The following is a 13,805-nucleotide window of genomic DNA, read 5'->3' as shown; positions in this document are numbered from 1 at the left end:
TGGCCATCTCTATGTCTTCTTTGGAAAAATGTCTATTCAGGTCTCCTGCCCATTTTTTAATCAGGCTGTTTCTTTTTCTTTTTTTTTGATGTTGAGTTGTATGAGCTGTTTATATATTTTGGGTATTAACTCCTTATCGGTCGTAATCATTTGCAAATATTTTCTCCCATTCAGTAGCTTGTCTTTTCGTTTTGTCAATGGTTTCCTTTTCTGTGCAAAAGCTTTTAAGTTTAGTTAGCTCACCAGAGGTGAAGTCTTAAGATAGCCATGGCGGTGAGGAAAATGGATAGAAGGGAAGAAGGAAGAATTGGCTGGGGATGCGGATATGCTTGGAATATCCTTGGAATGCTCAGCAGCTGGGATGAAGGGGTGGGAAAAGTGGAGGTTGAGTCTGACAAGGATGCGTTTTGTGAGTGTGTACAGCAAAGGACAGGATGCAGTTGAGTTAAGGGTGTTTTGAAAGAGGGACTTTCAGGGTTAGGTTTTTGAAGGTGGAGGAATTATGAGAGGAAAAGAGAGGAAAGAAAGAAGCCTGCAGTTGGGACTCTATCACTGCCCAAAGCTGGTCTCTCACATATAATAATAATCTAAAATTAACAGAGGATTTTAAGGGATCTTAGCTCCCTATCTGTTTATTTTTCCTAAACTATTGAACTTGGGTATTTTTATACCTTTATGCGCAATTATGATGGCTATAGAACGGTGAATGTATCTGTAAATCCTGGATGGTGCCTTAACTAAATGTTTATAGTAAATCCGTCCTGTAAAAAATCAAAAAGTGCTCCTTCCCTAACCGCTAGATGCTACTTGTTTCGTGTTTGCCTATTTGCTAGGCAAAAAGGTGTCTGTTCCTTTAATTTGCATTCATTGGATTACTAGTGAGTTTTTGCACATCTGTCATGTTCCGTCAACCACCTTGTAAATTAATAGTTTAGGTCTTATGCCTTTTCTTCCCTTCAATTTTTTTTTTTTAATTTCACAAGGATCCATGGGGACACCCCTTTGTAAAAAATTCAAATGCAGACCATAAAAAGCCCCACTGGCACAGTCCCTCTCCCCTCCCCAGAGGGAAATATTTGGGAACCTGCCTTCCAGGCCTTTTTCTATTCATCTCTAATCATGGGGCTTGGTTTTGTTTGCTGTACATGTTGTATTCCAACCTTGGTAACAGTCTTGGTAATCTTTCCAAGGCAGTACGTATGCTGGTCACTTGGAATCCCTCCCCAGTTTTCTCCTGCTGTGGGTACTACCCTTTGTAAGGACTGAATTGTATTCCATAGTGTGGATTTGTTTACCATTTCCCACATGTTGAGTTGTTGCTAGCAAGGCTGGGATGAATATTCCTGTGTGTACCAGCCTTTTGTATAACTGGGGAGCAATTTAAGGGCACTGCTCTTGCCCACTGAAGAGGCAATTTCCTTTCTGACCCACAGGATAAGCAAGAACTTATGTCTCCATATCTTCACAGGCACTGCATATTATCAATCTTTAAAATGTCCCCTGGGAATTCCCTGGCAGTCCAGTGGTTAGGACTTGGTGCTTTCACTGCAGTGGCCCGGGTTCAGTCCCTGGTCAGGGAACTAAGATCCTGCAAGCCACCAAAAAGTCCCTCAATCTAGTAGGAGAATTATATCTTACTGTTGTTTTAATTTGCATTTCCCTAATTACTGGTGAGGTTGAGCATGACCATTCACTGCCTTGACAGATATTTGAGTGTCCACTCTCTGCAAGGCATTGTACAAGCACCAAGTCAGCAATGGTGAATAAAACAGATGTCATTCCTGCCCTTACAAATCAAGGAAATGAAATCTTTTAGTGGCAGTTACTTTTTCAATATTTTGCCTTTTACTTGTGTTTTTGATTCGGTGCTTTTATAACTAAATTTAAATTTTTTCTGTATCCAGACCGATGAGTCTTTTCTTTTATGCTTTTATCCTGGAAAATCTTCTCTTACCCCCAAATCATATACATAATCACATGCATCTTTTGGGTTTTCTTTAAGCAGGTATTTGTCATTGTAAATATAACAGAAAAGGCCATGCTCGCTAGGGTCTGCCTGCTGTAAAAGGGGAGACAGCTCGACATCCTCCCCTGAGAGTGAGGCTCCTGGCGTGGCCCCAGGACTAGAGAGGATTTCCCTCTCTTCTCTCGGGCTTTTTGGATCTGTGAAATTAAAGCAAAAATTTCACCTAGAAAGGAGATGGTGCTGCTCTGCATAACGAGGTAAAAGACTGTCTTCATGTTGGTGAAAGGAAATACCCGCAGATACAACTTTCCACGGAGGAGGGGAGGCTGGGCAACAACTGCAGGAGGCCGACCCAGGACTCCTGATACATCTCTGCCATGTGACTCCAAGTGGTAATTACAGTGGAGAGCCCAGGGTCCCTCACCTCAGCAAAGGGACAGGAGAACAGCCACCTCCTCCAGGGGGTACTACAAGCTCAGGGTCTGGGAGAGTTCCTGTGTTGTTCTTATACTCTTTCTCCTATCACAAGAGTGACAACTGCTCAGTGCAGAAAACCTGGGAACCACAGAAGAGTACAAAGAGGAGGAATAAACATGGAGCGATAGGTCTCTCAGCCACATTTCAACCTAACAGTCACACTTTTGTTCTGTGCACAAATCATTTATTTGCATTCATAAAAACTGGCTTTGGGCTTCCCTGGTGGCGCAGCGGTTGAGAGTCCGCCTGCCGAGGCAGGGGACACGAGTTCGTGTCCCGGTCCGGGAAGATCCCACATGCCGCGGAGCGGCTGGGCCCGTGAGCCATGGCCGCTGAGCCTGCGCGTCCGGAGCCTGTGCTCCGCAACGGGAGAGGCCACGACAGTGAGAGGCCCGTGTACCGCAAAACAAAAACAAAAACAAAACAAAACAAAAAAAAACGAAAACTGGCTTGGCGTAAAAAGCTTCCTCTTAAAGATGAATGGTGGTACTTTTGACTCTGGGACCAGAGGAGGAAGTGAGAGGGAAAGAAGGGAAAGCTGGTGGCTGGTCCTCCTGTCACAGACCCTCAAAGACCATGAGTGTGGTGACCACAGTTTAAGATACTGTGCATCACTGAGGGGTGAGGAAAACCACCCAGTGCAACCACCCAGAAGGCTCTGCAGAAAGAGGGCTATTAGGCCAAGTCTTGGGGATCAAATCAGCTTCAACCAGGGCAAAAAAATGTGGGAAGGGTAGACCAAGCAAAGGGAACAGCATGCAGATGCCTGGAAGCAAAGGGGAGCAAGTCATATCCAGCAACCGGTAAGTAGTTTGCTAAGGCTGAGTTACAGGCATCTTAGAAGGGAGAAGGCGGATCACGAGGCCAGGGAGCTTGGCGGAGGCAGGGGCTAGAAGGTTTGTCTGCCTTGTTAAGTTTTTATTTTAGCCTGAAGGTGGTGTGGAGCCACTGAAGGGCATCATCAGAGTTCTGATTCCCAAAGATCGTCCCAACATCCTTGCACGGCATGGGTTTCAAGTCCAGTCAGTGAAGTCCTCCCTTGAAGTGACAAAAGCAGGACGGGCATTGGCAGTACTGCTAGAGGCAGAGCCTGTCACTCTTTAGGAGTCTGAACAGGTACATGGGTAGCAGGTCTCGGGACAACAAGGATCACTTCCTCCTGGCTTGGGGCCTGCCTGGATGGAGGGGCCATCATCCACTTAGGCGAAGGAGGAAGATGCGGACAAAGGCTGAGGCTGCAGACCTTCCCATGGGAGAGAGGAGCTGAAGTTCAGGTCGAGCTGGAGGTCAGCGGGTGGCTCAAGAAGCCAGTAGAGGGATGAGCTGGCCCCAGCGGACATGCAGAGTGTGGATAAGAAGCCAGGGACTGGTCCTCCAGGGTTGCAGGGGACAACTGACGGAGGGGGCAGGACAAGCTCTGGGAGCAGCTGGGCCCCGGGCTCACTGGATACACCCCTCCACACGCAGCAGCAGGTAGTCCCTGAGCAGCGGGGGCAGGGGGAGGCGGGCGGCAGCCTGTCGGCAGCGGCTACCCAGCTGAGCACGTATGGCCAGCCGGGCCAGGTGCTGTAGCCGCCTCGGCTGATTCACCATGCACAGGGCCGAGCTGTAGAAGGCTTCGTGCTCCTAGATGGGGAGTGGAACAGGGTCAGATGGCCCAACGCCCTGACTTTGCCCTTCCATCTGGGGGTGACCTAGTGGTGGGGCCCTGGGATTTTGCAACCTGCACCCACCTGGGCGTTTGGCTCATCTTGAAGGACTCAGATTCAGAAGCAAAGGCCCTGCAGGGGTCATGGGAGCTGGGACCACACTGCAGAGCAGGGTCTCAGCCATGTCTGCACCTACCCCCACTCCAAAGATACTGGCACAGTGCCCACTCAGTCAGAGATGCCTGATAAATGTCTATACTGATGCAGGTAAGAGAAAGGCTAGAGAGTTGTGTGCAGTTGAAGGTTGTCCTGAGCTTCCGGGGGCAGGGGTACCCTGGAACCCAGAGGTTTCACTCTGCCCATCCTCCTCCCACCCAGGGTCCCTCTTGCTCCTGCCTCCAGGAAGCCCACCCTGGAGGGACGGGCCTGGGGCTCATCCTTCCTCTCCATCTCCCCCAGAGCCCAGGAAGGAGCTGTGCTCATGGGGCGGACTTACCTGCCACAGCTCTGGAAGCACTGCCTCAACCCAGGTATCACAGGATGGAACACAAGGGTAGGCATTAAGCAGGACTTCCAGGGCTCGAGGGAAGTTGGCACAGTGTCTCAGCATCTAGAAATCAAAAGAGAGTCTCAGGGCTTTCCTGGTGGTGCAAGTGGTTGAGAGTCCGCCTGCCAATGCAGGGGACACAGGTTCGTGCCCCGGTCCAGGAAGATCCCACATGCCGCGGAGAGGCTGGGCTCGTGAGCCATGGCCGCTGAGCCTGCGTATCCAGAGCCTGTGCTCCACAACGGGAGAGGCCACAACAGTGAGAGGCCCGCGTACCACAAAAAAAAAAAAAAGGGAGTCTCAGACTAGAAAACAAAAGAGGGTCTCAGGGGTACCATGCCTCTACCAACCAGTCTGGGCCAAAGCCCCACTCACATCCAAATCTGTTCTTTTTTTGCCTGCCCACGTGCCATGCAGGATCTTAGTTCCCCGACCAGGAATCGAATCCGTGACCCCTGCAGTGGAAGCGCAGCGGCTTAACCACTGGACTCCCAGGGAAGTCTCACATCCAAATTTGAGAGGCCAAGATCTGAGTCCCTCCTCATCCTTTTCTAGCCTCAGTTTACCCTACCTTCAAGTGTGCTCCAACCTCCTGGCCCCAGCCAGTTTCCTTGGGGGCTGTTTTTCTCCCTTAGACACCCTCTCCCATAGCCCTCACTGGTCCTTCCCAAGAGGGGGACAGATCTCTGGCCCAGAGAGCGGGCTCTCTGTCTCTTAGCCTCTCTCCCTGGAGGCTGGGCAATTCCAGCTCCAGGCATCCCCCGCCCGTCAGGAGTCTTCTTTCACAGGCCCTCCCTGCGCACCTCAGGGCGTGCAGGCTGGGCCCCGTAGTCCAGCAGGGCAGCAAAGAGGATCTCGGGCTCCCAGTTGGGGGCGTCCTGGACGGCCTGCAGCGCGCAGTCCATGGGCGTTTCGCCCGCCCCATTGGGAACTGCAGCGCAGGCCCCGTGGTGCAGCAGCAGCTCAGCCAGGCCCCCGCAGCCGTTGGCACAGGCATTGTGCAGCGGCGTGTGGCGTTTGCGGCCTGCCGCCCGGGCATCTGACCCGGCTTCCAGGAGCCGGCGCACGGCGGCCTGGTGCTGCCGACTGCTGCCCGGGCCCTCGGCCCCCGCGCACGCGGCGTTCAGGGCCGTCTCGCCCTGGCTGGTGCGCAGGTTCACGTCGGCGCCGTGCTCCAGGTAGAGAGCCACGTGCTGCTCCAGGCCTCGTGCCGCCGCCACGTGCAGGGGCGTCACCTCGCTGTCCTGCACCGCCAAGTTCACGGTTGCTCCCGCCTCCAGCAGCTGCTTGGCGCACCTGGAGGCGGGGTACAAGGCCCTTGAGGCAAATCCTGAGGGACCAGGCCTGGCCTGGGACCCCCTCAGCCTGCTGTCATCCCTGACCCCTTCTTCCCACCTCTCTTGGCTCAAGCGAGCCTGGCGCCCACCGCCAGACTCACAGAAACCCCATGACAGAGAGCAGAGCTGGAAGGCCCATCCAAGTCACTGGGAGCGTTTCAGTTTTCAGCCCAGAAAAGTTGTGGTGCAGCCCAGGACATACAGCAAGTTAGTGACTGCGGAGGAATTAATACTGCCTCAGACCGTCCCTCCCAGAGTCTAACCTGACTCCCCCATCAGATGGGGACCCCAAGGCCTTCTTCTGAATCACTTGTCAGTGCTCTCCTAACGTTTTTTTTTTTATTAGCCCTATTTTATTTTATTTTATTTATTTATTTATTTTTGCGGTACGCGGGCCTCTCACTGCCGTGGCCCCTCCCGCCGCGGAGCATAGGCTCCGGACGCGCAGGCCCTGCGGCCATGGCCCACGGGCCCAGCCGCTCCGCGGCATGTGGGATCCCCCCGGACCGGGGCGCGAACCTGCGTCCCCCGCATCACCAGGCGGACTCCCAACCACTGCGCCACCAGGGAAGCCCTTCTCCTAACATTTTGAAAGCACAAAAAGTTTTGAAAACCCACTAATGCGTACACTGTGAAGCATAGAAAATTAAGGAGTATGACCCCCAAAGAAAACAGAAATAGAAGTCCTAATTAGTAAAAAAAAAAAAAAAAGTAATTAGTATTTTCTTCCTGTCTCCAAACGTGAAGACCACCTTTCTCAGCCAGCCACACCCACTCCAGCAAAGGAAGGCACTTGGGTCCCGCTTACTTCACTTTCCCCTGGAGAAAACAAACAAAACCAAACAACAAAAACCAGATTTTAGGGAGCACGTGTTTCACAGGTGTTTCATAGGTCAGAACACTGTTGAGGCAAATATGCATCATTAACCACCTCGGGGTAAACCAAACATGCTGCAAACTAAATTAATGATGGCACTAAACTAACAGTAATTTAAAAAGCCAGAACGGTAGCCACTGGAAACTCAGGAGCAGATCCATCGACCCCATCGAAACCCTGATGAAAAAGTATCCTTCCCCCAAATGGCCAGCATTCCAGCTCCCTTCAGTGCGCATGTCCGGTAGGCACTTTGCTCAGTGGCCAAGCTCTGAGTAGCAGCCAGCCAGCCACAAACTACTTAATTTATTACCTCGGTGACTTCTAATCATAGACTCATTTCTGTTTCTATATACTAAATTTAAATAACTCCAAGAAGCTCGCTCAGTAGGGTTCCAGTAAGTGAAACCATTCTCAGTTCACTTCAAAGGATCAAGTGTGCTGGAAGGTGCACCACATGCCCATAAGACCTCAAGAAAGGACTGGGTCCATCACTGATCTAGATCTACATGGGTAGATTCCAGCACGTGGGCTGTGGAATGCCTTTCAGGAGCCCTTGATTCCTCGCCCCCGCCAGCCTTGTCAGTGGACCTGACTTGTCAAAGTGCAAATACCTTCATGTAGGGTGTGGCCAAGAAACTGTTGACCTTAAAAAGGTGGGAAGAGGAAGCGTTCTTCACACTAAGATTGGGAAACACTGGGCTAGATCTTTCCTGATGCCTAACCTCAAAATAGCTAGGAATGTGGCTGCAGAGGGTTCCCAGGGAATAGGAGACTGCAGTTGGGACAGGGTTTTTCCAAAAAGCAACAGGGCTTCTGCCTACTGGGCTTAGCTGATGTGACCTTGGACAAATCACTAAACCTTTCTGAGTCTCAGTTTTTTCACCATAGAATGAGACCTGTCTCAGGATAGAAAGCCCAGAGATAAACCCATGTACCTATGGTCAACTAATCTATGACAAAGAAGGCAAGGATATATAATGGAGAAAAGACAGTCTCTTCAATAAGTGGTGCTGGGAAAACTGGACAGCTACATGTAAAAGAATGAAATTAGAACACTCCCTAACACCATACACAAAAATAAACTCAAAATGGATTAGAGACCTAAATGTAAGACTGGACCCTATAAAACTCTTAGAGGAAAACACAGGAAGAACACTCTGACATAAATCACAGCAAGGTCTTTTTTAATCCACCTCCTAGAGTAATGGAAATAAAAACAAAAATAAACAAATGGGACCTAATGAAACTTAGAAGCTTTTGCAAAGCAAAGGAAGCTACAAGACAAAAAGACAACCCTCAGAATGGGAGAAAATATTTGCAAACAAATCAATGCACAAAGGATTAATCTCCAAAATATAAAAACAGCTCATGCAGCTCAATATTAAAAAAACAAACAACCCAATCCAAAAATAGGCAGAAGACCTAAATAAACATTTCTCCAGAGAAGACATACAGATGGCCAAGAAGCACATGAAAACCTGCTCAGCAACACGAATTATTAGAGAAATGCAAATCAAAACTACAATGAGGTATCACCTCACACCAGTTAGAATGGGCATCATCAGAAAATGTACAAACAACAAATGCTGGAGAGGGTGTGGAGAAAAGGGAACCCTCTTGCACTGTTAGTGGGAATGTAAATTGATACAGCCACTATGGAGAACAGTATGGAGGTTCCTCAACTAACTGAAAATAGAATAACCATGTGACCCAGCAATCCCACTACTGGGCATATACTCTAAGAAAACCATAATTCAAAAAGATGGGGCTTCCCTGGTGGCGCAGTGGCTGAGAGTCCGCCTGCCGATGCAGGGGACGCGGGTTCGTGCCCCAGTCCGGGAGGATCCCACGTGCCGCAGAGCGGCTAGGCCCGTGAGCCATGGCCGCTGAGCCTGCGTGTCCGGAGCCTGTGCTCCGCAACTTGAGAGGCCACAGCAGTGAGAGGCCCGCGTACCGCAAAAAAAAAAAAAAAAAAAAGACACATGCACCCCAACGTTCATTGCAGCTCTATGTACAATAGCCAGGTCATGGAAGCAACCTAAATGCCCATCAACAGACGAATGGATAAAGATGTGGTACATATATACAATGGAATATTACTCAGCCATGAAAAGGAACGAAATTGGGTCATTTGTAGAGACGTGGATGCATCTAGAGACTGTCATACAGAGTGAAGTAAGTCAGAAAGAGAAGAACAAATATCGTATATTAACGCATATATGTGGAACCTGGAAAAATGGTACAGATGAACTGGTCTGCAGGGCAGAAATAGAGACACAGATGTAGAGAACAAACGTACGGACACCAAGGGGGGAAAGTGGCTGGGAGGGGGGTGGTGGTGGTGGTATGAATTGGGAGATTGGGATTGACATGTATACACTAATACATATAAAATAGATAACTAATAGGAACCTGCTGTATAAAAAAATAACTAAAATAAAATTCAAAGAAAAAAAAAAAGAATGAGACCTGTCTCCCATGATGTTGTGAGGACATGTGTTTCTGGCATGTGAGCTGGAGACACACACACATACCCACACACCCCCTCCCGAAACCGTCTCAGCCCCTGGGCACCTACTGTAAGGACTCAGGGATTGTGCAGAGGTGCAAGGGTGTCGTGCCTTCCTCAGACAACACATTGACCTTGGCGCCGAAGGTCAGCAGCAAATGCACACAGTCGGACTGGGCCCGGGCACAGGCCTCGTGCAAGGCAGCCCGGCCCCCAACCCGGGCGTCCAACTCAGCTCCCCGCCGGATCAGGTAGCGGGCGCAGTCGGTGTGGCCTCGGGCAGCAGCGATGGTGAGGGGTGTCGTATGCTTGGCTTTGGGGGTCAGCACCCAGAACCCTGGGGGGAGCAGGCAGTGTTAAGGGGAGTGGGTATGAGGCTGGCAGGCAGGGCAGGCTGTCATGTACAACTGACGCTGCCCTGCCCTCTGTACGCCTGGCTGAGCACAAACCCTGTGCTGTCTGTACCTGTGGAGAGGGGCTTGCTCAAGCCCCCAGCTGAGAGTGTAAATTGGAACAGCCTTTTAGAACAGTTTGTCAGTCTATAACAAAACGTAACACGTGGGTCATAGGAAAAACATTTAATTGCTCTTTTTTTCTCTTCTTTTTTTGGCCACACTGAGAGGCTTGTGGGATCTTAGTTCCTCGACCAGGGAACGAACGCTGGCCCCGGCAGTGAGAGCACCGAGTCCTAGCCACTGGACTGCCAGGGAATTCCCTTAATTGCTCTTTAAAACCACAAGGGCAGCTAAGGAGGGTGAATCCTGTTAGGGAAACCTCTGGGTCTTTGAGCTGCTGGTGGAGTCCTTGGCTCTTTTAACTTGGGCGCTCTGGTGTTGGGGAGGGGAGGGAGTTACACACAGGAGGGCCTGGAACTGACTCAGGGAGTGGCCAGAGCAGAGCTGAAGAAGTCCTAGGATGCTCCTGGGGTGGGGAGGGTGGCATGGAAATGGGGGGAAGGGCGGAGAGGGAGGATAAGAGATGGAGGTAGAGAAAAGAAGAGTGGGAAGAGGGGTCGATCACGGGACTGGTGTTGAATCCGAATTGTAGAAATCGCCAAGGTCTTGTTCGAAAGACACAGATGGCTAATATCCTGCTGTCAGTTGTTTGCATTGTAGCGAAGTAAATCCCTGGGTTTCCTAAATCTTGGGTAAAGCATGTTTTGTTTTTTATTAGGATTGAAATTAAGGCCAAGTTCCATTTGGGAGATGGAGATGGTGGACATGCTGGAAGAGGAGACCAGGGTGCCCTGGGTGGGGTCACATCTCTAACAGTTGAAGGAATTTGGCCTGGTGGTGACCGTGAGAGCATAAGCTCTCCAAGGATTTTGAACCCCCATATCCATGGGTGGGGTGTGAGGCAATCTCCTGTCAATCTTTTTTTTTTGCGGGGGTGGTTTCTTTTCTCCTGCTAAGAACAGGGCAATCATTTGGTTTACACGGACAAACCTTCTGGTCAGAATAGATCCTAAGGAAGATCATCGAACAAGTACACAAAAATGTTGGTCATACTGTTATTTAAAATAGTTTTTTTTAAAAAGGAAACCTAGGGACTTCCCTGGTGGTCCAGGGGGTAAGACTCCATGCTCCCAATGCAGGGGGCCTGGGTTCGATCCCTCGTTGGGGAACTAGATCCTGCACGCATGCCGCAACTAAGAGTTCGGATGCCTCAGCTAAGAAGTCTGCGTGCCACAACTAAGACCAGGTGCAGCCGAAATAGATAAATAATAAATAAATATTTTTAGCAATAAATAAATAAAACAAAAAAGAAGCCTAATTTAACCAATCTATTTGGGGGCTAGTTATATAAATCATGGCACACCCATACAATAGAATTTATGCACCTATTTAAATTATTACGTGGGGAATTCCCTGGCAGTTCAGTGGTTAGGACCCTGAGCGTCCAGTACCGAGGGCCCAGGTTCAATCCCTGGTTGGGGAACTAAGATCCCGCAAGCTGCACGGCATGGCCAAAAAAAAAAAAAAATTATGTGGACTTATGGTTATTGACATAGAAAGATGTTACATGAAAAAAAACAGGCTATAAATAGCATCTGGAGTATAATTTCATTCTATGAAAGAAAAAATATTCACGCGTGGAGATACATCCAGAGAAACGATTGCATTCGAATACAACTGTGTTCCTGTGTAAGTCATATAACATGTTACTATAACTTGAAATCTGAAAAGACATACAAATCACTAAGTATGCCTCATCTCTGTTTAGGAGGGAGCTGGAATCGGCAGTGGGAAGGGATGGTCTAGTCTATGGTCTGGAGGGGGGCGATGGGGCCCAGGCTCCCCCCCCCCCCCTCCTCCCTCTCCCTCCTCTTCTGCCCCCACCGGGTGCTCCCTACCCTGTTCAGCTGACCAGGCCAGCTGGTTGCTCACTGTCTCCACAATCATGTTGGCAGCGCCTTCATCTTGGAACAGGGCTTGGATCTGTTGCAGGTCACCGGAGAACAGGGCATTGTGCACAGCTGGGTCCCGGCAGGAGCGGCGCGGCCTAGTGAGTTGGGCCCGGGAACTCGCGGGGCACCTTTGACTCTGGTACTGCTGGGCTGCAGCCCGCCGCCGGTCCTCCCATTCCAGCCACTCCCGCTTCAGGCGGAGAGAGCGCAGGGTGGAGGAGGTGAAGGGGAAGGTCTCCCCTGCCATGGGGAGGGATCCAGGGGTCTGGGCAGCGGCAGCTGGGCAGAGCAGGTTCCCTCGGCCCGACTGCCACCCTTGCTCTGAGGAGCCACCCTGCCCCCAACCCGTGACCCAGAGAAAGGAGCAGCTGAGGCTATAAATAGGCCCTTTGCTGTTCTGGTAAACACAGTTTGCACAGTCATGATCTTGGTGCAGAGAAAGTGTTGGGTCAACCCCCAGCCCGCGGCTAGGGACAGCCCCTGCCCCTGCAGATACCCTCCAGCTGGGGAGCCGGCCCTCAGCTGAGCTCCAGGTCCACACCTCCCACTTCTCTGGAGTGAGCATCTTGGGTTGGCAGGGTCCGAGGTGAGTGAAACAGTCAACCAGGGAAATGGACGGGACAGGGTCTCTCTGATGTTGGCTGGAGGGCAGACCCCTGCCCAGGAAATAAGGGCAGGTGAAGTCAGAGTTTGAACACCTCTTCTTGGCATCTGCACATACATGCACAGGGCTTAACAGTACTGAAATCACTTTTATATCCATCTTCACTCAGGTGACCATACATATTTTCTGGCTTGCCCGGGTAAACAGCAAGCTTGATTTTGACAATAAATTATATGATCGGGCTGACTATCACAGTTTGAACGCCTCTGAGGTGGGTGGTCTTATTTCTGTTTTACTGAAGAGGAACTTAAGGCTTAGCAAGGTGAAACCACTTGCTCAAGGTCACAGCTCGTGACGGGGGAGCCAGACTAGGACCACAGTGGGTCTGACTCTGTAGATGGTGCACTTTGGTGAGAGAGCCTCTCCCCACCTTCCAAGCAGGACAGAATGGTCCCTAACACTGCCTTTAATGCGTCTCAGTTAGGGTTTTTTTTTTTTTCCCCCCGCAGCTCCTAAAAGGGCTTGCATGCCTGCCTGAGGAGGACCAAGGGCTTGACCTCCCAACTCTGGGGACCAAGGAGACCTTCAAGCCACAAACCCACTCAAAGTGGCTGTGCTTCCACGAGCCTCTAGGGGGAAGAATGAGGCCGTGAAACAGCACTAGGTGCTGGCCGCCGAGCAGTGAAGGGGAGGGCAGGAGGGAGGTCAGCCCTGGCCCCAGAAGCTCTCCTCAGCCAGTGGGTGGTGGGGCAGCCCCTTGGCCCCTCAGGGTCCGCCTGTCCCCATCCCGCCCTGGCTGCAGGCCATGGCTGCCCCTTTCCAGCTCCCATTCTCCCATTTTCAGTTACCATCTCAAGGCCTTTAACCCGGACCAGCCCTGCCTCCTACCTGGTGTTCCCTCCTCTGGCCACAACCCCTCTGCTCCACTGCCCAAAGGGAAGGATCTATCTAAACAGTTCATTTCCTAGCTTGAAAACGTCTGCTGACTTCCAAGCCCTGCCCTTTCCCACTAAGCCCCATGCCCTGGTTTGGCCTCACATCAGGCAGCTGTCCCCTCACGGATCCTCACCTTTCCCTGCCGTTCCCTCTGCTTGGAATTCCCTCCTGACTCATCCCTCAAAGTCCACCTCAAAGGTCACCTGCGGTGGGAGACACCTGCTCAGGTCGCCCACCCCTGCGGTTCCAGCCACGCCCCAATCCGTGCTCCTGGAGGACCTTCCGTGTGCTTTGTCAAGCCCCTGTCCCCAGGTACCGTGGACCACAGCCTGCTGCGCTGGATACGGGCTCCAGAGCAGGACCTGAACGGATTCAGTTGGGGTTCTGGTACCCAGCAGGGCCTGGCGCACAGTAGATCTTGTCGTGGTGCTGAGGAGCCCTTGGCTTGTCGTGGGCCGGCCTCTCACGTGTAGCGCGTTGACCGAGGGACCCCGTT

The 13,805-nt window shown here is 51.1% G+C and overlaps 1 protein-coding gene across 1 annotated transcript; it reads right to left on the bottom strand.

Moving 5' to 3' along the window:
• Nucleotides 1-2,618: 2,618 nt before the first annotated feature.
• ASB16 (ankyrin repeat and SOCS box containing 16) lies at nucleotides 2,619-12,094 on the bottom strand. The gene is made up of 5 exons (XM_029210717.1): nucleotides 11,716-12,094; nucleotides 9,432-9,699; nucleotides 5,443-5,935; nucleotides 4,589-4,702; nucleotides 2,619-4,069 (listed from the first exon to the last, which is right to left on the bottom strand). The coding sequence occupies exons 1-5, from the start codon at nucleotides 12,014-12,016 to the stop codon at nucleotides 3,884-3,886; spliced, it is 1,362 nt and encodes a 453-aa protein (XP_029066550.1). The 5' UTR covers nucleotides 12,017-12,094; the 3' UTR covers nucleotides 2,619-3,883.
• Nucleotides 12,095-13,805: the final 1,711 nt, after the last annotated feature.

Source organism: Monodon monoceros, unplaced genomic scaffold (assembly GCF_005190385.1).
Source record: "Monodon monoceros isolate NGI ecotype Baffin Bay Population unplaced genomic scaffold, NGI_Narwhal_1 Super_Scaffold_9, whole genome shotgun sequence".
Taxonomy (NCBI): Eukaryota; Metazoa; Chordata; class Mammalia; order Artiodactyla; family Monodontidae; genus Monodon; species Monodon monoceros.
This window is presented reverse-complemented; position numbering and strand designations above follow the sequence as displayed.

Excerpts from the sequence above, each read along its gene's own strand:
- ASB16 (XM_029210717.1), bottom strand. The coding sequence starts at position 12,016 with ATGGCAGGGGAGACCTTCCCCTTCACCTCCTCCACCCTGCGCTCTCTC. Across the intron at positions 9,700-11,715 it reads GGCCTGGTCAGCTGAACAGG|GGTTCTGGGTGCTGACCCCC; the intron begins GTAGGGAGCACC and ends TGCTCCCCCCAG. Across the intron at positions 4,703-5,442 it reads CCCAGCCTGCACGCCCTGAG|ATGCTGAGACACTGTGCCAA; the intron begins GTGCGCAGGGAG and ends TTTGATTTCTAG.